At 43.0% G+C, this 21,137-nt stretch overlaps 2 protein-coding genes across 2 annotated transcripts; one reads left to right on the top strand and one right to left on the bottom strand.

The window, feature by feature from the left end:
* Window positions 1-836: 836 nt before the first annotated feature.
* Window positions 837-4,273, top strand: LOC139383583 (rab9 effector protein with kelch motifs). The gene is made up of 11 exons (XM_071128157.1): window positions 837-869; window positions 1,557-1,670; window positions 1,803-1,919; window positions 2,014-2,182; window positions 2,280-2,402; window positions 2,537-2,724; window positions 2,830-3,026; window positions 3,155-3,246; window positions 3,336-3,390; window positions 3,654-3,751; window positions 3,859-4,273. Exons 1-11 carry the CDS (start codon window positions 837-839, stop codon window positions 4,080-4,082), a joined length of 1,410 nt encoding a protein of 469 aa, XP_070984258.1. The 3' UTR covers window positions 4,083-4,273.
* A 299-nt stretch (window positions 4,274-4,572) lies between these two features.
* On the bottom strand, window positions 4,573-6,639 carry LOC139383443 (maleylacetoacetate isomerase-like). The gene is made up of 9 exons (XM_071127991.1): window positions 6,518-6,639; window positions 6,388-6,439; window positions 6,209-6,276; window positions 6,044-6,124; window positions 5,784-5,909; window positions 5,509-5,584; window positions 5,372-5,424; window positions 5,238-5,287; window positions 4,573-5,146 (listed from the first exon to the last, which is right to left on the bottom strand). Exons 4-9 carry the CDS (start codon window positions 6,092-6,094, stop codon window positions 5,020-5,022), a joined length of 483 nt encoding a protein of 160 aa, XP_070984092.1. The 5' UTR covers window positions 6,095-6,124; window positions 6,209-6,276; window positions 6,388-6,439; window positions 6,518-6,639; the 3' UTR covers window positions 4,573-5,019.
* Between the last annotated feature and the right edge of the window lie 14,498 nt (window positions 6,640-21,137).

Consider the following 21,137-nt stretch of genomic DNA (forward strand, 5'->3'; position numbering starts at 1 on the left):
TTTTACCTCAATTACATCCACTAACCTGTACCCCCATACATTGACTCGGTACCGGTACCCCCTGTACATAGCCTCATTATTGTTATTTTATTGTGTTACTTTTTGTCCTACCTAAAAAAAAATGTTTTATTTTTTTTAGCAAATATTTTCTTTCTTTAAAAATGTTTTTGTATTGTTGGTTAAAAGGTCTTGAAAGAAAGCATTTCACTGTAAGGTCTACTACCTGTTTTATTAGACGCATGTGACAAATATAATCTGATTTTATTTTGTTTTGTTATCCTGCAACTGCTCAAATCACAGAATCAGTTGGATAAACTGAATTGTTTAACTCATTCTGAAGATTGAGACCATTGCATAAATGCTATAGGATTTGATCATTAGAGCTGACCTATCTCACACATACAGCTTAAGGCCTATGCTCTTATGGGATTTTGTCCCATGATTCTCCATTAAGAACAATCATGAGGGAGTTGATGTAAGTATAACACAGCTGATGAAACATCCATCAACAGTTTTATTTTGAGCTGTTCCAAAAAGTAATCAGATGAGGATAGAACGAGGTCACACGACAGCAGGGTAAAGTCGGCCTGAATGGTGAGGATTTGGACTGGGTTGAGACTAAACTGACCCTAGATCTGTGCACACTGCAACCCAATAGAGCAGATAACAGGTGCGCAGTTTATAAATTGCACGCCACTTTCACTTGCACTGGCGAGCGATTTGTCCTGGTAATATTGGGATAATCTTCGTTAACGCAAATCTGCAATTTTGCTGATTCACTTCAGAGGAAATCAACATGGGACGGTTACATTTTTTCGTCCTCTGGTCGTTAAACGATGCACCCCGTCAGTTTATCAGGTAGTTATCAGGTATTTCGTTGTTAAAGTGTTGAAAGTGGGCACGCAGCAACTCCCAATTTGAGCCATCGTTATTCATTACAGAAATGCCCAATCTTCATCCTTGTAGTTCACAGCATAAATGTTTGTCCGTAATTATTGCAGCAAATCCAATCGCCAGTGCCACCAAGTCCATGTTCCATTGCCACTGCCCAAACAACTTGTTGTATTCAGTCTTGGGGAATGGCGGTTCTTATCAAGCGAGACAACCATTTCAGTTGATGTTCTGGTTAGCCAGGACGTGAAACCGCAGAGGATTGGTACATTGTCAGACCAAACAAGGTACATTAGGCCTACATGCGTTCTAATTAATAACAATTGCAAAAATGCATACAAGGTCTATATTGCTTGTTTTAAAGGTGCTTGACTTGGGAGGGAGATTGGAATGCTGACCTTGTCCAAGAGGCAACAGAGAAAGGGAGGAGAGGAGTATATGGGAAGGTTTTGCTCACTGTTTGTGGAGAGGTATGGTTTCAAGCGTTTTTATTCTGTACATTTTCAATGTTATTGTGACAGGTGACACTTTGTTGTGACATCTCACATTATAAATTAAATACTGACCAGATACTATATTTGTCTTTGCAAAGGATTCTGGAAAGATTAACAGCCTACATAATGCACCAGTGTCTTAAATTGTTATTTAACTCTTTCCTCGAAAAGAATGAAGCCAGTTTCATCAGCAATACTCCACGTGTGCCAAGAAAACATTCCAGCCCATTCGAGCACAACAGCAATCTCTCCCATACTCTGCTCAACACCTCTGGGAGTCAGAGGGTAAATTGCAGGGTTATCCACTAGTTAGTAGACCTGTCACTACAGTCTTGATTTTGAGGCATTTTTCTGGTCTACACTGTCATTAAAATTGTAGTTCAGTGAGACAGAAATCAAATGTGTCACTCTTTGCAGATTTCAACCCCCAACTCATCACATCTAGGAGACAGCATTTGCTATGCCGAACTCAAAGTTAACAAGACAGAAATTGATGATTCCACTTTATCTGATAAACCCTGTATTTCGCTTACGGTAGGGCTCATGCTTGAATAAGAAACTTTCCAAGTAGGGAGTGGTGTGGCGAGAGAAATTGAACCTGACTTTTTAATCTTAATGGTATTTGAAGGATAAGACCCCCAGACGGACGGTGATTGGGAAGAGGGGTCGCATCGCATGGAGCCCTGAAATTATTCCTCAGGAGGATACTGGTCGAGCATCTAGCCCCCAAAAAAGAAAGCTATCTAGAGAGAACAGTGTTGAGAAGACTGGAATGAAGAAGACCAACTGCAGAGCAGGTTACAGAATTCGCCATGAAATTATTTGTTTTGTATTTGTATTTCAAATAGCAACTATTCTGCTGAATGAAAAACATTAAGGATATTTTGTTTTCAGTTTGCCCATCAAAGCGCTGGAGCCACACCATGTGTCTGAGTGATCCTGAGACCGCCATTGTCATTGGAGGAGAAGCTTCTGACCAGACTCACTGCGAGGACTCCCTATGGAAACTGGAAATAGGTGAGATGAGTTGCCCATTTTAATAACGTATAGAACAATTTGGAGCCAAAATGTAAACATCTGTTACCTGGCATCTTGAAATGCCCAGCACACATTTAATTGATCAAATTGATTGTCAACATTATCTTCTCAAGACAACGATTTTTGGTTCCCAATGAACTCCCCCACCTCTGGACCTGTCCCACCGTGTGCCCATGGCCACTCTGCAACCTATGACCCTGATTCCAAGGTCGTCTACGTGTACGGAGGCCTGAGAGAGGGCCAGCGCTACAGCGACCTCTATATCCTCAACACTCTAACCTGGAAGTGGAAGCTTGTCACAGTGAGTGTCCTGTCCAGAGCCACTTGTCACTTTATAGTTTAATTGACCTTAAGGACCTTCAAATGAAAAGTTTGATTTTCTCTCTTGTGGAAATTCTTCCTCTAGGCAAGAGGTGATATCCCCATGTTGGCCTACCACTCTGCAACTATCTATAAGAAAGAGCTCTTTGTTTTTGGGGGGGTTCACCCAAGCCGCTGTCCTGGAGGCAAGGTCTGCAGTAATGCTCTGTACATTTTTAACCCAGAGTTTGAGCTCTGGTACCAACCCATCGTCGAGGGGGACCGACCTCTACCTAGGTTTGGGTCAGTGTTCCTTGATTTATATTTCTGTAGACAAGGCATTGGGCTATTAGAATATTTCACTTACTGTATCTAACCATAACAGGACGACCGTGCTTATTTAATAAACACATTTTGTGTTTACATTACAGGCACACAACCACACTTTTGTCCAACCAGTTGCTCATTTTTGGTGGCAGGAAGACTGCAACCTACCTAAACGACCTCCACATTTTGGATCTTGGTAAGGCACTGACAGTGGTAATGTGGAGTACTCTATATAAAAAGCTAGTTGCCATGATCTTCAAATGTAATTGTAATTTTTGACAAAAGGCTTCATGGAGTACACAGCTGTGAAATATGAGAACATGCCACCACTGCCTCGAGGGTGAGAACAAATACAAATCAAACCTTGTAAAATATGAACACAATGCCCATCTGACATTTTTCGTATTTCATATATCTAGGACATCAAGTACTTGCCGTGATAAAATGTCTATTGCCATACAGACCAATATTGTGACCATTTAATTCTATGCCATTTGTTTAATCTGATATTTATTGCTTAGTATCTGTAAACAACAAGGATGCATATTGGTGTAGAAATTCCTTTTTACTAAGTTAACGTTGCCCTATCATCATTGTGGTCAGATATCATGCAGCACTGCCAGTATCCGACAACAGGATGCTGGTCAGTGGCGGTTGCAGTGCTGTTGGAGCCCTGCAGGACGTTCATATCTTCAACACGGGTGAGTACACACTCACCAATGCCTATCATTTTTTTCCAAGAAAGTTGTTGGTAATCCAGCCTCTTTCATTTGCTCTGAATAAAAATGCCTGTCTTGGTTCTTTTCAGACACCAGTATGTGGCATTCAGTGGTCTCCCCTCTGCTCTGCGCCAGGCCTCGTGCCGGACACAGTGTGATCAATCTGGGAGGCTCTGTCATCTCAGATGCTGATAAACAGAAGGGGGAGTATGCCAACATCCACTGCACCGTCTTGGTGTTTGGGGGCTCTGACTGCGCTGGGACCTTCTACAATAACACAATGAAGTGCACAGTGGAGATCCCTGTAGAATAAGAGACTGGATCTTAGTGGGAGACGATAACGACCTTATTGGGAAATAAGGAAAATAAATTGACTTTTTATCCCTGTATCTGGTTTACACATTCTAAATAATATGATTGTGCCATGGGCGGAACTCGTACAGGGACTTTTGAGTCCTTGGTAAGGCTCTGTTACGTTAGGCTTAGATTTCATCAAGTCTTCAGTTTTATTGTGGCTGCTTAAGGCCCCTTTGTTTGTTCTGTGCTGTAGTCTTATCTGATCAGCTTTTTTTCCTGGGGGGGGGGGGGGGGGGGGGGGGGGGGGGGGGGGGGGGGGTGGTGATTGTTAGTTATGGTGCAAGTGATGCCTTTTTATCCCATTGTGGTGTTTCACATTATGGGTCGTGACCCATTTGTTTTATGTGACATTTTTCCCATTGAGAATATGGTATACACATCAGATCTGACAAGCAATCTCTTCTGTTTTTAAATATTTTCTCATCAATGTGTGTGATCACATGGTAGAGCTGAAATCAATTTTCTGTTTTATTTGAAGTAAGCTGAACTTCAGCTTTTTTACAAAACCAATTAACAAAGTGCAGACAGCCATTTTCACTTTCCATAAACTTCTACAGTAACATGAAGGATCAACGGAGGGCTAGTATGGTACTTTGGAATTTGTACAGTAAATGTTTTTTTAAATTGATTTAATACATCACTATTTGTTAATGTTTTTACATTTTGTATTGCTTCCCTTAACAAATCCACTTTGGTCAGCATTGGCATAATTTGTGTAGATGGGTGAATGTACTGTTTCTTAGAGGGTAAATATGAGTATTAAAATAACGAAACTTCATCATACAAGTAATATATCGTCTTTGGTTTCAATCTCATTAAATAAGACAAAGGTATTTTATAGAAGCATTCAATGATGGTGGCACTACTGGCTCCCTTAGACATCAGAGGGGTTCTCATGTACATATTTCAGCAGGTGTGTCTAGTTGGCAGGACGGATGACTCTCTTTGAAAGCATCTACCTTCAGTAAGGTTTGGTTTAGCCTTTTGATAGTTGGGAACTGATCAACATCCACTTTGAACCTGTTGGGCAAATGTACAAGTCATGTGGGGTTGTATGTTCAGTGATGAATTGGTCTCATACAGTGGTGTTCTGAATGACTGGTTGCCTTACCGTTCAGCATTATAGACTTGAGGGACGAGACAGATGTCTGCCATGGAAATCTAAAAGGTAAACATGGTTAGTTCAAGAATTCCTAAACTTGAAGAGAGGTCTACGGTGTTTTGATGTGATGAGTGTCCCCTCACCTCGTCCCCTACACAGTACTTGCCAGCTGTCTCTTTCAGAATGGGCTCCAGGGCTGAAAGACACAGGGACAATAATCAGAACTGGAATGGTTGTCTATAGCGATACTGGTATTGTATGTAAGGCTATTTTTACCCACCTTCAAAACCTCTCTGGATGAAATGATGCGCCCACTGCACCTTCTCTGCTCCCATCTTCTGTAGCACATACAAATTCTGAAATACAAATGATCAGACGTGACTGAGTAGCTCTATAGTCATCATTGTTGCAATGGCAATACAAACACATGATGTCCATACAGTAAACAAAGTTTGTTTTGCAAACTTGGTCAGATCTGCAGTGGACTGTGTGCCTTCAATTGGTTATATACTTTTCTCTTGTTTATCCACTTTCTTTGTGCTGTAATTCACTTACCTGCACAGGCTGGATCCCAGAGGCGATAAGGTCAGAGATCATGCGCACCTGGGCACGTTTCTTTGGGTCTGCAGGGAGAAGCCTGTGTCCTGTTCTGGTCTCCTCAATGTACTGGATCACTGCCAGCTGAGGGTGAGTGGATTAGTCTGGTCAATGTTACATTTGGGGAATTTGGAGTTAGATTTAAGTTGTCGTTGAACTTTTATCAGAAGTACATCACTGTTGAAACACTGACAAACCAATAACATCATTGGACTCACTGACTGTGACAGCATGATGCCATCAATTTGGACAGCAGGCACTTGTTGCATAGGGTTTAACCCCTTGTATTGTTCTATAAACTGATGTGTACAGTATGAGAACATATATTTTACACCATTGATGTTCAATACCTCTACCTAAAAACAAAAGCGTGAGGAAGTTACCTGCTGACCCCCATCTTTGATAAGATTGACTGGGACTTAGTCAAATGCAATACCTTTCAGAGCAAACGCTGGAAGAAGCAACGTAGGTTATTTATTTACAGTGTCAAAAGGAATTGCCACTTTTCTTATGCTGTAAAGTACTCAGAGATGTGGACTATACATAGTCAAAAGGTACATACCGATTCGAACCCTCCAAGAGCACGAACTCCTAAAATATCCATGAATAATGGGCTAAAGGAAAGAAAAGTACATCAGTGCACGTGATGCGTCATTTTCTCATATCTTACTTAACGTTTCTCATTGATTCACCTTGGTTTGATTTGCCATAGTATTCAGACAGATCAGGCGTTTAACTACTGCAAAGTATGTTACTCCAAAATGATAACGAAAACAACTTTGTTCCTTGCAGCCAATAGAATGTGCTCCCAAATACCCTCCTCCCTGGTTTTTGTCTATGACTAAGCACTTTCCCAGCATCTTCAATTAATTCCACGTTTCAGTGTCTAGTACTGAAATGTTGCAAGCAATAATTGGTACTGTACCTTTGTGAGACAAGAGTGAGAGACGCATTGCAGGTTATAAGGGGTAGGTAGGCTAGAAACAGTAGACAAACTATTACTTTGTTCTGCATTTAACAGCGGATGTGGCATTACATGCCACAGAATACTTTGATGACAGCTTATTATGCGGTTTTGCGCAATACTGCAAGATGGAAACGTTAACTATATTATGCAGATTATATAAATTCCCATGTTTCATAAAATTAGCGCCAATTAATTGTACATTTGTAGGTACTTTTCCTATATAGCATAGGCGACCACATCATAGAGATAGGTAGAGGACTCGTTTTTGTAGCTGTGAAACTATAGCGTCTGCGACATCATGTGTAGCGCCATTGAGGCTATCTCGATTTTAAAGTAGTACATTTTATTCTTCATGATAGGCTAAATCCTCCTAATGACCTGGTTGGACAAGACTCCAACAGGGTCACCAGGTTAGATCAGCCAACAAAAGTAGAAGTCCCACCCAGTTTACTAAATTTAAAATGGTGGATGCCCTGAGTGGCGCTGCCCATTCTAAAATAGCCTTTTGGCCACTAGAGACCTCTATCATTATCTTTGGACCATATTCAGCTATTGTCTGTGGTGGACCATAAATAACCCAGTCGAGTTGTCAAAAAGACTGAGCTGCGCTTTATAAATGTTTTCTAAAAAGTTGGTTCGTCTATAATTTTACATAGAGATTGGCTAATACAATTGTAATTTCAATCAATAAGGTTCATATTTTTGTGGGAGGTGTTCTACGTCAATAAGTGATCAGCTATTTCCAGATCCCTCCCTCTTTTCTGTCGATGTAGGTGAGGGAGAACATTTGAAGTGTTTCTGTTGACACTGCTGGCAAGGTACATAGTTTGGGGATAAATCGAGCAATAAACACATTTTCATCATGACATGGACTGTATCGAGCTCACTGTTGAAGAAAGGTGTAAGAAATCATGTTATAATGTTTTACCCACGAGTTAATGACGACTAAATGCTTTTGATATGTTTCACTTTGTTTACAAAATGATAGATGTCGTGGCTTGGCGCTTGTCTTGTTATCGACTATTCTGTATGTCACTTTTAGGAAGCATTCCTCCTTAGAAATGGGTACCAAACCAACCTCCTGCTATTATTTTTTTAAGTGCTTATCATATCTGCTGCCTGTCAAGGTGTGCAGCTATATTTTTATTTTATTTTTATTTCACATTTTATTTAACCAGGTTGGCCAGTTGAGAACAAGTTCTCATTTACAACTGCGACCTGGTCAAGATAAAGCAAAGCAGTGTGACAAAAACAACAACACATAGTTACACATAAACAAACATACAGTAAATAACACAATAGAAAAAATCTATGCACAGTGTGTGCAAATGTAGTAAGATTAGGGAGGTAAATAATAAATAGGCCATTGTGGCGAAATAATTAAAATGTATCATTAACACTGGAGTGATCAACGAAAGAGCAAAAAAAAAAAATATGGGGATGAGGTAGTTGGGTGGGCTGTGTACAGGTGCAGTGATTGGTAAACTGCTCTGATAACTGATGCTTAAAGTTAGTGAGGGAGATATGTCTCCAGCACAATTCGTTAGTCATTGACAGCAGAGAACTGGAAGGAAAGGCAGCCAAAGTAGGTGTTGGCTTTGGGGATGACCAGTGAAATATACCTACTGGCGCGTGTGCTACGGGTGGGTGTTTCTATGGTGACCAGTGAGCTGAGATAAGGTGAGGCTTTACCTAGTAAAGATTTATAGATGACATAGAGCCAGTGGGTTTGGTCGACGAATATATAGCGAGGGCCAGCCAATGAGAGCATTCAGGTCGCAGTGGTGGGTAGTATATGGGGCTTTTGTGACAAAACGGATGGCACTGTGATAGACTGCATCCAATTTGTCGAGGAGAGTGTTGGAGGCTATTTTGTAAATCACATCGCCGAAGTCGAGGATCGGTAGGATAGGCAGTTTTACGAGGGTATGTTTGGCAGCATGAGTGAAGGAGGCTCTGTTGCGAAATAGAAAGCCAATTCTAGATTTAATTTTGGATTGGAGATGCTTAATATGAGTTTAGAAGGAGAGTTTACAGTCTAACCAGACACCTAGGTATTTGTAGTTGTCCACATATTCTAAGTCAGAACCATCCAGAGTAGTGATGCTAGTCTGTCGGGCGGGTGCGGGCAGCGAACGGTTGAAGAGCATGCATTTAGTTTTACTAGCATTTAAGAGTAGTTGAAGGCCACGGAAGGAGTGTTGTATGGCATTCAAGCTTGTTTAGAGGTTTGTTAACACAGTGTCCAGAGAAGGGCCAGATGTATACAGAATGGTGTCGTCTGCGTAGAGGTGGATCAGAGAATCACCTGCAGCAAGAGCGACATCATTGATATATACAGAGAAAAGAGTCGGTCCGAGATTTGAACCCTGTGGCACCCCCATAGACTGACAGAGGTTCGGACAACAGGCCCTCTGATTTGACACACTGAACTCTATCTGAGAAGTAGTTGGTGAACCAGGCGAGGCAGTCATTTGAGAAACAAAGGCTATTGATTCTGCTGATAAGAATGCTGTGATTGCCAGAGTCGAAAGCCTTGGCCAGGTCGATGAAGACGGCTGCACGGTACTGTCTTTTATCGATGACGGTTATGGTATCATTTAGGACCTTGAGCGTGGCTGAGGTGCACCCATGACCAGCTTGGAAACCAGATTGCATAGTGGAGAAGGTACAGTGGGATTCGAAATGGTCTGTGATCTGTTTAACTTGGCTTTCGAAGACTTTAGAAAGGCAGGGCAGGATGGATATAGGTCTGTAACAGTTTGGGTCTAGAGTGTCTCCCCCTTTGAAGGGGGGTATGACTGTGGTAGCTTTCCAATCTTTAGGGATCTCAGACGATACGAGAGGTTGAACAGGCTAGTAATAGGGGTTGCAACAATTTCGGCAGAAATTTTAGAAAGGGGGTCCAGATTGTCTAGCCCAGCAGATTTGTAGGGGTCCAGATTTTACAGCTCTTTCAGAACATCAGCTATCTGGATTTGGGTGGAGAAGCGGGGCGGGGGGTGCAGAGCTGTTGGTAGGGGTAGCCAGGTGGAAAGCATGGCAGGCCGTAGAAAAATGCTTCTTGAAATTCTCGATTATTGTAGATTTATCGGTGGTGACAGTGTCTCCTAGCCTCAGTGCAGTGGGCAGCTGGGAGGAGGTGCTCTTATTCTCCATGGACTTTAGTGTCCCAAAACGTTTTGGAATTAGTGCTACATGATGCAAATTTCTGTTTGGAAAAAGCTAGCCTTTGCTTTCCTAACTGCCTGTGTATATTAGTTCCCAACTTCCCTTAAAAGTTGCATATCACGGGGGCTATTTGATGCTAATGCAGTATGCTACAGGATGTTTTTGTGCTGGTCAAGGGCAGTCAGGTCTGGAGTGAACCAAGGGCCATATCTGTTCTTAGTTCTACATTTTTTTGAATGGGGCATGCTTATTTAAGATGGTGAGGAAAGCACTGTTAAAGAACAACCAGGCATCTTCTACTGACGGGATGAGGTATGACTCCCATGTGTGCTGTCCAGCTAAATGGTTTGATTCATACATTTTTAGCTTTTAGTAATCCATCCGAAAATCACTGTGAAATTGACCCCGACATTCACCTTTGTGCCAGTTGCACTTCTATGACATTCCGGATTGCCGTAGTTGTACATTAATCCCGTCCAAACAAGAGGCCTGGAAGTTTAAAATGATATTTGCTTTTGTCACATACACCGGACAGTGCAGTGAAATGTTGTTTTACAATAGAGGTGTCCAACTCATTCCTTGGAGGGCCTAGTGTCTGCAGGTTTTAGTTTTTTCCTTTCAATTAAGCCCTAGACAACCAGGTTTGGGGATTCCTTACTAATTATTGACCATAATTCATAAATCAAGTACAAGGGAGGAGCGAAGACCCTCATACATTTGTCCCTCCATGATATGAGTTTGACACCTGTGTTTTACAGGGTCTGGCCATAACAGTACGGAGCCCCTGGAGCAAGTGCCTTGTTCAAGGGCACATAGACAGATTTTTCACCTTGTCAGCTTGGGTATCAGAACCACCCCACTATGAGGTAGTAGGATTAGTGCATCTACTTTGCTTCTCATGCTATATAGCTGAGAGTTGAAATGATACGATTCACAATAAATGCATGAACTCATGCATTATTATTATTAGCAGCAATTGCTAACCTCTTGCTTTCTACCAGAAGGTTGGGCGCATGTTACTCCTCCTCGGTGGTTAGTTAATAACATAAATAATACTTTTATAATAAACTGTTCATTATAGTGGTTGTACAGAATGACACAAATATTAATTTTCAGTCTCCTGCCTCAGTTTGTATGATGGCAATTTGCATATACTCCAGAATGTTATAAAGAGTGATCAGATGAATTGCAATTAATTGCGAAGTCCCTCTTTGCCATGCAAATTAACTGAATCCCCCAAAAACATTTCCACTGCATTTCAGCCCTGCCACAAAAGGACCAGCTGACATCATGTCAGTGATTTCTCGTTAACACAGGTGTGAGTGTTGACGAGGACAAGGCTAGAGATAATCAGTCCTGTGTCATGCCAACAGTAAAGCATCCTGAGACCATTCATGTGTGGGGTTGCTTCTCAGGTGAGGGACTGGGCTCACTCACAATTTTGCCTAAGAACACAGCCATGAATAAAAAATGGTACCAACACATCCTGCGAGAGCAACTTCTCCCAACCATCCAGGAACAGTTTGGTTACGAACAATGCCTTTTCCAGTATGATGGAACACCTTGCCATAAGGCAAAAGTGATAACTAAGTGGCTTGGGGAACAAAATATCAATATTTTGGGTCCATGGCCAGGAAACTCCCCAGACCTTAATCCCATTGAGAACTTGTGGTCAATCCTCAAGAGGCGGGTGGACAAACAAAAAAACAAATTCTGACGAACTCCAAGCATTGATAATGCAAGTATGGGCTGCCATCAGTCAGGATGTGGCCCAGAAGGTAATTGACAGCATGCCAGGGTGGATTGCAAAGGTCTTGGAAAAAGAAGAGTCAACACTGCAAATATTGACTCTTTGCATTAACTTCATGTAATTGTCAATAAAAAGCCTTGTAATTATATTCCATATTCCATAGTAACATCTGACAAAAATATCTAAAGACACTGAAGCAGCAAACTTTGGAAATTAATATTTGTGTCATTCTCAACTTTTGGCCATGACTGTATATGACAAACCGATTTTAAATTGAACATGTATTACAACCTGTTTTGAAGTACAATACAATCCTGAGTGGCGCAGCGGTTTAAGGCACTGCATCTCAGTGCAAGAGCACCATAGTACCTGGTTCGAATCCAGGCTGTATCACATCCGGCCCTGATTGGGAGTCCCATAGGGCGGCGCCAAATTGGCCCAGCATCGTCCAGTTTTGGTCGGAGTAGGTCGTCAGTGCAAATAAGAATTTGTTCTTAACTGACTTGCCTAGTTAAATTTAAATAAATAAACAGAAGCAAAGGTAAAATCTCATCATCCACGCTTCATTGCACATTTAGAAACATGAACTTGGCACATTGTTTTTGTCATATTATGGGGTTTAAAGACTACCCCTGCATGCCCTTGCCCTAAACATTTATACCCGACATATTTAGCATGCTTCTATACAATTGGTTTACCCTTACTGTTGCTCGGGTTGACTTTAATGCAAGTTACTCATTTTAAATCAGGAAACTTATTTGGTGTGTTGGCTCATGGTGTGTGTGTCTTGTTACAGTAAGAGCTTGCCAGGAGCATACTCTGGAGAAGGGCGAGACCCTGGCAGATGCAGAGGGGGATGTGTTCAGAGGATTGCATAAGTCTCATGTCCACCAGCCTTTCCGAAGGGAAATATTTGGGGATATGGTCTTTTAGCTTCTGTGGATACTTGTGGTGCAGCCAAGGAAATGGTTCATCTTTCCACGAGTGACCTAGACATTGAAATAATGTAAAGAGATCTTTGGTCTATCGCTTGTGACCGTCTCCGTGTGAGGGATAGTGACACACATTCTGTGACTGACCCAGCTTGTCTCTATCACTGACGAACATCCACTTCCGTCTCCAGAGGTGGTAGCATTCTGCTACACCCGCAATAACATCTGCTAAATATGTATGTGATCAATACAATTTGTTTTGATTTAGTAGAGCACACATGCAGCATCAACTCCCTGATGCTGGGGCAGACCCTCCGTCACCAAAGATGCTGCCTGCCCATTGGGCATGGCGGGGCAACTTCCCCGCCATGATCCCTCTGTGGATGTTGCCCGTTGGCATGGCGTGTGGCAACACCTACCTGCTGAAGCCCTCAGAGCGGGTGCCAGCCTGCATCATGCTCTTGGCCAAGATGCTGCAGGACGCTGGGATGCTATGTGGGACCCTGAACATCATCCATGGCAGGCAGGACGGTAAGAGAATAGCGACATGCCCCATCACCTGCTGTTCTCTGAGATATACAGTGGGGAGACCTATTATTTGATACACTACCGATTTTGCAGGTTTTCTTACTTACAAAGCATGTGGAGGTCTGTCATTTTTATCATAGGTACACTTAAACTGTGAGAGACGGAATATAAAACTAAAATCCAGAAAATCACATTGTATGATTTAAGTAATTCATTTGCATTTTATTGCATGACATAAGTGTTTGATCACCTACCACCAGTAAGAATTCTGGCTCTCGCAGACCTGTTAGTTCTTCTTTAAGAGGCCCTCCTGTTCTCCACTCATTACCTGTATTAACTGCACCTGTTTGAACTCGTTACCTGTATAAAAGACACCTGTCCACACACTCAATCAAGCAGACTCCAACCTCTCCACACTGGCCAAGACCAGAGAGCTGTGTAAGGACATCATTGTAGACCTGCACAAGGCTGGGATGGGCTACAGGACAATAGGCAAGCAGCTTGGTGAGAAGTCAACAACTGTTGGCGCAATTATTAGAAAATGGAAGAAGTTCAAGATGACGGTCAATCACCCTCGGTCTGGTGCTCCATGCAAGATCTCACCTCGTGGGGCATCAATGATCATGAGGAAGATGAGGGATCAGCCCAGAACTACACGGCAGGACCTGGTCAATGACCTGAAGAGAGCTGGGACCACAGTCTCAAAGAAAACCATTAGTAACACACTACGCCGTCATGGATTAAAATCCTGCAGCGCACGCAAGGTGGGGACCCTGCTCAAGCCAGCGCATGTCCAGGCCCGTCTGAAGTTTGCCAATGACCATCTGGATGATCCAGAGGAGGATTGGGAGAAGGTCATGTGGTCTGATGAGACAAAAATAGAGCTTTTTGGTCTGAACACCACTCGCCGTGTTTGGAGGAAGAAGGATGAGTACAACCCCATGAACACCATCCCAACCGTGAAGCATGGAGGTGGAAACATCATTCTTTGGGGATGCTTTTCTGCAAAGGGGACAGGTCGACTGCACCGTATTGAGGGGAGGATGGATGGGGCCATGTATCGCGAGATCTTGGCCAACAACCTCCTTCCCTCAGTAAGAGCATTGAAGATGAGTCGTGGCTGGGTCTTCCAGCATGACAACGACCCGAAACACACAGCCAGGGCAACTAAGGAGTGGCTCCGTAAGAAGCATCTCAAGGTCCTGGAGTGGCCTAGCCAGTCTCCAGACCTGATCCCAATAGAAAATCTTTGGAGGGAGCTGAAAGTCCGTATTGCTCAGCGACAGCCCCGAAACCTGAAGGATCTGGAGAAGGTCTGTATGGAGGAGAGTGCCAAAATCCCTGCTGCAGTGTGTGCAAACCTGGTCAAGAACTACAGGAAACGTATGATCTCTGTAATTGCAAACAATGGTTTCTGTACCAAATATTAAGTTCTGCTTTTCTGATGTATCAAATACTTATGTCATGCAATAAAATGCAAATTAATTACTTAAATCCAGAAAATCACATTGTATGATTTTTTTTGTTTTAGATTCCGTCTCTCACAGTTGAAGTGTACCTATGATAAAAATTACAGACCTCTATACTTTGTAAGTAGGAAACACTGCCGATTTTGCAGGTTATCAAATACTTGTTCTCCCCACTGTATCTCGAGGCATTACTAATGTGATGTGAATTATTAAATTTGTCTCTGTGCTTTGATTCTCATGCATTGACGTCGTTGTTGTATTACAAAGTGCAGAGATTATGAATTGATTTTGGCTGGCCTGTCAGTGCTAAATCTAAAATAAGTCCCTGTCTTTCATAGCTGTATACCTTATGTGATCATCCAGCCATCAGCTTTGTGGGCTCCAACCAAGCTGGAGAGGACATCTATGAGAGGGGATCCAAAAACGGCATGAGAGTACAGTCCAACATGGCAATTCTGACATTCATATGTTGTTTCTAGAAATAAACAGAGGGTGGCAGTGTTGGCTTAGAAACGGTTGTTGAAGGATGTCCTCTCTGCTTCTCTTCTCCAATTTGGCTGATTAGCTGTACAGCTGGAACAGGGATTGAGCCAGACAGCCAGTTACACACGTTGTGGAAGTTAGTCTAATATTTTTTTTTTTTGTAACAGTCTTTTTTTTAATTGGAATTTCACAATTGTCACCCATATTAAGAGAGACAACAACAGAGACAAAGCAAAACAAACAGCACTCACTTACACATACGTGTGTGTGTGTATATATATATATATATATATACTGCTCCAAAAAATAAAGGGAACACTTAAACAACACAATGTAACTCCAAGTCAATCACACTTCTGTGAAATCAAACTGTCCACTTAGGAAGCAACACTGATTGACAATACATTTCACATGCTGTTGTGCAAATGGAATAGACAACAGGTGGAAATTATAGGCAATTAGCAAGACACCCACAATAAAGGAGTGGTTCTGCAGGTGGGGACCACAGACCACTTCTAAGTTCCTATGCTTCCTGGCTGATGTTTTGGTCACTTTTGAATGCTGGCGGTGCTTTCACTCTAGTGGTAGCATGAGACGGAGTCTACAACCCACACAAGTGGCTCAGGTAGTGCAGCTCATCCAGGATGGCACATCAATGCGAACTGTGGCAAGAAGGTTTGCTGTGTCTGTCAGCGTAGTGTCCAGAGCATGGAGGCGCTACCAGAAGACAGGCCAGACGGTCAGAAACAGACTCCATGAGGGTGGTATGAGCATGTGACAGATGTGACAGAGTCTGGAGACGCCGTGGAGAACGTTCTGCTGCCTGCAACATCCTCCAGCATGACCGGTTTGGCGGTGGGTCAGTCATGGTGTGAGGTGACATTTCTTTGGGGGGCCGCACAGACCTCCATGTGCTCGCCAGAGGTAGCCTGACTGCCATTAGGTACCGAGATGAGATCCTCAGACCCCTTGTGAGACCATATGCTGGTGCGGTTAGCCCTGGGTTCCTCCTAATGCTAGACCTCATGTGGCTGGAGTGTGTCAGCAGTTCCTGCAACAGGAAGGCATTGATGCTATGGACTGGCCCGCCCGTTCCCCAGACCTGAATCCAATTGAGCACATCTGGGACATCATGTCTCGCTCCACAGACTGTCCAGGAGTTGGCGGATGCTTTAGTCCAGGTCTGGGAGGAGACCCCTCAGGAGACCATCCGCCACCCTATCCGGAGCATGCCCAGGCGTTGTAGGGAGGTCATACAGGCACGTGGAGGCCACACACACTACTGAGCCTCATTTTGACTTGTTTTAAGGACATTACATCAACGTTGGATCAGCCTGTAGTGTGGTTTTCCACTTTAATTTTGAGTGACTCCAAATCCAGACATCCATGGGTTGATAAATTTGATTTCCATTGATCATTTTTGTGTGATTTTGTTGTCAGCACATTCAACTATGTAAAGAAAAAAGTATTTAATAAGAATATTTCATTCATTCAGATCTAGGATGTGTTATTTTAGTGTTCCCTTTATTTTTTTGAGCAGTGTGTGTGTATATATACAGTGGTGCAAAAAGTATTTAGTCAGCCACCAATTGTGCATGTTCTCCCACTTAAAAAGATGAGAGGCTTGTAATTTTCATCATAGGTACACTTCAACTATGACAGACAAAATGAGAAAAACAATCCAGAAAATCACATTGTAGGATTTTTAATGAATTTATTTGCAAATTATGGTGGAAAATAAGTATTTGGTCACCTACAAACAAGCAAGATTTCTGGCTCTCACAGACCTGTAACTTCTTCTTTAAGAGGCTCCTCTGTCCTCCACTCATTACCTGTATTAATGGCACCTGTTTGAACTTGTTATCAGTACAAAAGACACCTGTCCACAACCTCACAGTCACACTCCAAACTCCACTATGGCCAAGACCAAAGAGCTGTCAAAGGACACCAGAAACAAAAGTGTAGACCTGCACCAGGCTGGGAAGACTGAATCTGCAATAGGTAAGTGGCTTGGTTTGAAGAAATCAACTGTGGGATCAATTATTAGGAAATGGAAGACATACAAGACCACGGATAATCTCCCTCGATCTGGGGCTCCACGCAAGATCTCACCCCGTGGGGTCAAAATGATCACAAGAATGGTGAGCAAAAATCCCAGAACCACACGGGAGGACCTTGTGAATGACCTGCAGAGAGCTGGGACTAAAGTAACAAAGCCTACCATCAGTAACACACTACGCCGCCAGGGACTCAAATCCTGCAGTGCCAGACGTGCCCCCCTGCTTAAGCCAGTACATGTCCAGGCCCGTCTGAAGTTTGCTAGAGAGCATTTGGATGATCCAGAAGAAGATTGGGAGAATGTCATATGGTCAGATGAAAACAAAATATAACTTTTTGGTAAAAATTCAACTCGTCGTGTTTGGAGGACAAAGAATGCTGAGTTGCATCCAAAGAACACCATACCTACTGTGAAGCACGGGGGTGGAAACATCATGCTTTGGGGCTGTTTTTCTGCAAAGGGACCAGGACGACTGATCCATGTAAAGGAAAGAATGAATGGGGCCATGTATCGTGAGATTTTGAGTGAAAACCTCCTTCCATCAGCAAGGGCATTGAAGATGAAACGTGGCTGGGTCTTTCAGCATGACAATGATCCCAAACACACCGCCCGGGCAACGAAGGAGTGGCTTCGTAAGAAGCATTTCAAGGTCCTGGAGAGGCCCAGCCAGTCTCCAGATCTCAACCCCATAGAACATCTTTGGAGGGAGTTGAAAGTCTGTGTTGCCCAGCAACAGCCCCAAAACATCAATGCTCTAGAGGAGATCTGCATGGAGGAATGGGCCAAAATACCAGCAACAGTGTGTAAAAACCTTGTGAAGACTTACAGAAAACGTTTGACCTCTGTCATTGCCAACAAAGGGTATATAACAAAGTATTGAGAAACTTTTGTTAATGACCAAATACTTATTTTCCACCATAATTTGCAAATAAATTCATTAAAAATCCTACAATGTGATTTTCTGGATTTTTTTCTTCTCATTTTGTCTGTCATAGTTGAAGTGTACCTATGATGAAAATTACAGGCCTCATCTTTTTAAGTGGGAGAACTTGCACAATTGGTGGCTGACTAAATACTTTTTTGCCCCACTGTACACATACACCCACACCATTTTCCTCTTCCCGCTCGGCGCTTCTCTCACCCCATCCTGATCATTGCGTCTCTCAATATATACATTTTAAACAAACTTACAAACAGAAATTAAACAAAAAAGCTCAGTTTAAACCAAGACGTTACAGTGTAATTCTGAAATACAAAGATCACCACCATTCTCTAAGAGAATCCTTGCAGCATAATAGCTGATACCTCAGGTTCTAGGTAATTTAGATAAGGTTCCCATACTTTGTAGAACTGAAGTCTATTTTTTTTACACATTCACATCATCTACAAATGAAATGCACTGGTGTAATGTAAAGCACTTACAATATTGTACTTTCTATTGTTTGTTCACTAAAGTTCTTTAAGAGGATGAACTTTTGAGACCATCTCTGTTTGAATCTGCATTCAACCACATTGAAGACATGATGTAATGGGCTTTTACTTGAATTGGATCACTCTCCTTGGTATTGAAGTCAAGTGCTAGGAGGCTAAACATTTCCCTCTTATGCTCTGCTGTAGGGAGCAAAGAACCATGGTGTGGTGATGCCTGATGCCAATAAGAACACTCTGAACCAGCTGGTGGATTTAGGGAACCAGAACAGCGCTGCATGGCCCTCTCCACAGCCATCCTGGTGGGCAAAGCCCTCAGCTGGCTGCCTGAAGTGGTGGAACGTGCCAAGGCTCTGCGCGCTAACGCAGGTACCTCACCCTGCTCACACCTCCCACCCTAACCAGCCCTAATGGGCCCTCTGCTTAGTCCTCTTAAAGCCACCCACGCAGCCCTAACCACGTCTCGCCTCTTAGCTGTACCATAACTTCAGATGGGGCTGAGCTGGGAGAGAGGGCTTGAGTCACTCATGCTGCAAATTTGCGGTGTCATTTGCGCCAAACGCTTAAGAGTAGCTCAGAGCATCAAGTCTTTGTGAAAAGAAGTTGTTGGGGAGAAGAATAAATGATGCCTCTTATTTGCAATGATATACTCTCTAATTTGTGTGGCTGCATTTAAACAGCCATTTTAGAGGGAGTGCTGCTGGGTGCCCCTCGCCCTAGCTGGGCTTTTGTGTTTGTGTTTGGCTAAAGGGGTATTTGTGTGGCTGTGAGGGAGAGTTCTCACCGCAGGTTCTTTTTCGGGAACCCTCTCAGGGGACAAGGTGTGAGTGGACGTGGGGCCCCTGATCTCTCAGGCCAAGCAGAGGGTCAACAGCCTGATCCAGAGTGGGGTGGATGAGGGAGTCCAGCTGCTACTCAACGGCAGGAAAGTCAAGGGCTATGATAATGGCAACTTTTTGGGACCAACCATCATCGGCAAGGTCACAGTAAGTTTGTGTGTGCTTGCAGATGACACGCTGTAATGCCCAAAATTATGTTCATTTCTGTGCAAATCCTGAATCTGTCAATTCATTTTATCTTAGCCCCAGATGAAGTGCTATACTGAGGAGGTCCCTGGGCCTGTTTTGGTGGTCCTGGAGGCTGAATCTTTAGATGATGCCATCAGCCTGGTCAACGATAACCCCTATGGCATTAGCACAGCTATCTTCACCACAAACGGAGCCACAGCACGCAAATACACTCACGAGGTGGACATAGGCCAGGTGAGTAGCTGTGGACCCCTGTGTGTCCCCCTATGTCCTGGGAGAATGGAGCCATTCATATCCTTCTGCCATGTCTATACCTTAAACAAGGCGGACATCGCACCTCTGTTCTAAATCATACACTCAACAATAATTATTTTCCATGAAAAGTATAGCCTTGTTTGCGTCTGCTCTAAAATCAACTCTTCTGCCCCTCACCACCTGGCCCCATGTGGACTACAAATAGCTATAGCAAATATGTGCCTTTTTAATCAAAACAGGGGGACATAGAAATACATTTTCCTGGTAGGATTATAGGAGAGAATCTTAAATTAAACTCAAAAGGGATTCCTTAGGACCTGTTAAATATTTTAAAGCATAAATATGGCCTGACTTTACCCTATTTGTTTGCGGGCCTCAGCTATACCCAGTTATCTCTTCACATGACGGAGGACACTGTGTAGGGCAGGCCATGTGCTGTAATCACCTACAAACCTCGCTGTAACAAAAGCCTCATCTTTTTTCGCTCCCTCAGCCAAAAGGTTTGACTCCGGTGTCCAAAATTACTCCTGCTTTTTCAAACATTCTCAACCAACCGTGAGTTTCCAGTGGCCTCAAAAACAACAAGCAATGCTTTTCGGTTTGATGTAATGAATTTCATGCATTTAGTACACCTTCCTCTCCCAGAGTTACTCATCCAGTTGCTCTGATCCTGTTTGAGTCAACAGCTTGTATTTCCAGTGCAGTAATGGAAGTTTGTGTTTTTCAGATTGGGATAAATGTTCCTATCCCTGTTCCTCTGCCCATGTTCTCCTTCACTGGCTCACGAGGTTCTTTCAGAGGAGCCACCAACTTCTACGGCAAAAGTGTATCAGTTGACATAAGGTAAGGTAGACAAACAGGAGGTTGTGCTGGACAATTTCCACATGAAGGTTGGAATTTCTGTGGCTGACTAGTGATGTAAACCACCCGGTCCTCTTAACTAGTTATAACTGGTCAAAGCCAACTGTATTCAGTCCAGATTTTCAGCTTTGTTTAATGTTCTCAGTGATGTAATACGGTCATGATGCCACATCTAGTTACAGAGCAGCATATTATAGTTGTCTTCCCTACTTTCTACTGGTTCTTACCCTACTTTCTACAGGTTTACACACAGATCAAAACTGTTCTTCACAATGGAAGGCAGAAGACTCCACTGTGCAAACTCCTTCAGTTTACATGCCAACCATGGGACGCTAACTGGTCTGGAGGAAAACATTTCCCATGTCTTCTATGAAGCAAAAT

Source organism: Oncorhynchus clarkii, chromosome 25 (assembly GCF_045791955.1).
Source record: "Oncorhynchus clarkii lewisi isolate Uvic-CL-2024 chromosome 25, UVic_Ocla_1.0, whole genome shotgun sequence".
Classification (NCBI taxonomy): Eukaryota; Metazoa; Chordata; class Actinopteri; order Salmoniformes; family Salmonidae; genus Oncorhynchus; species Oncorhynchus clarkii.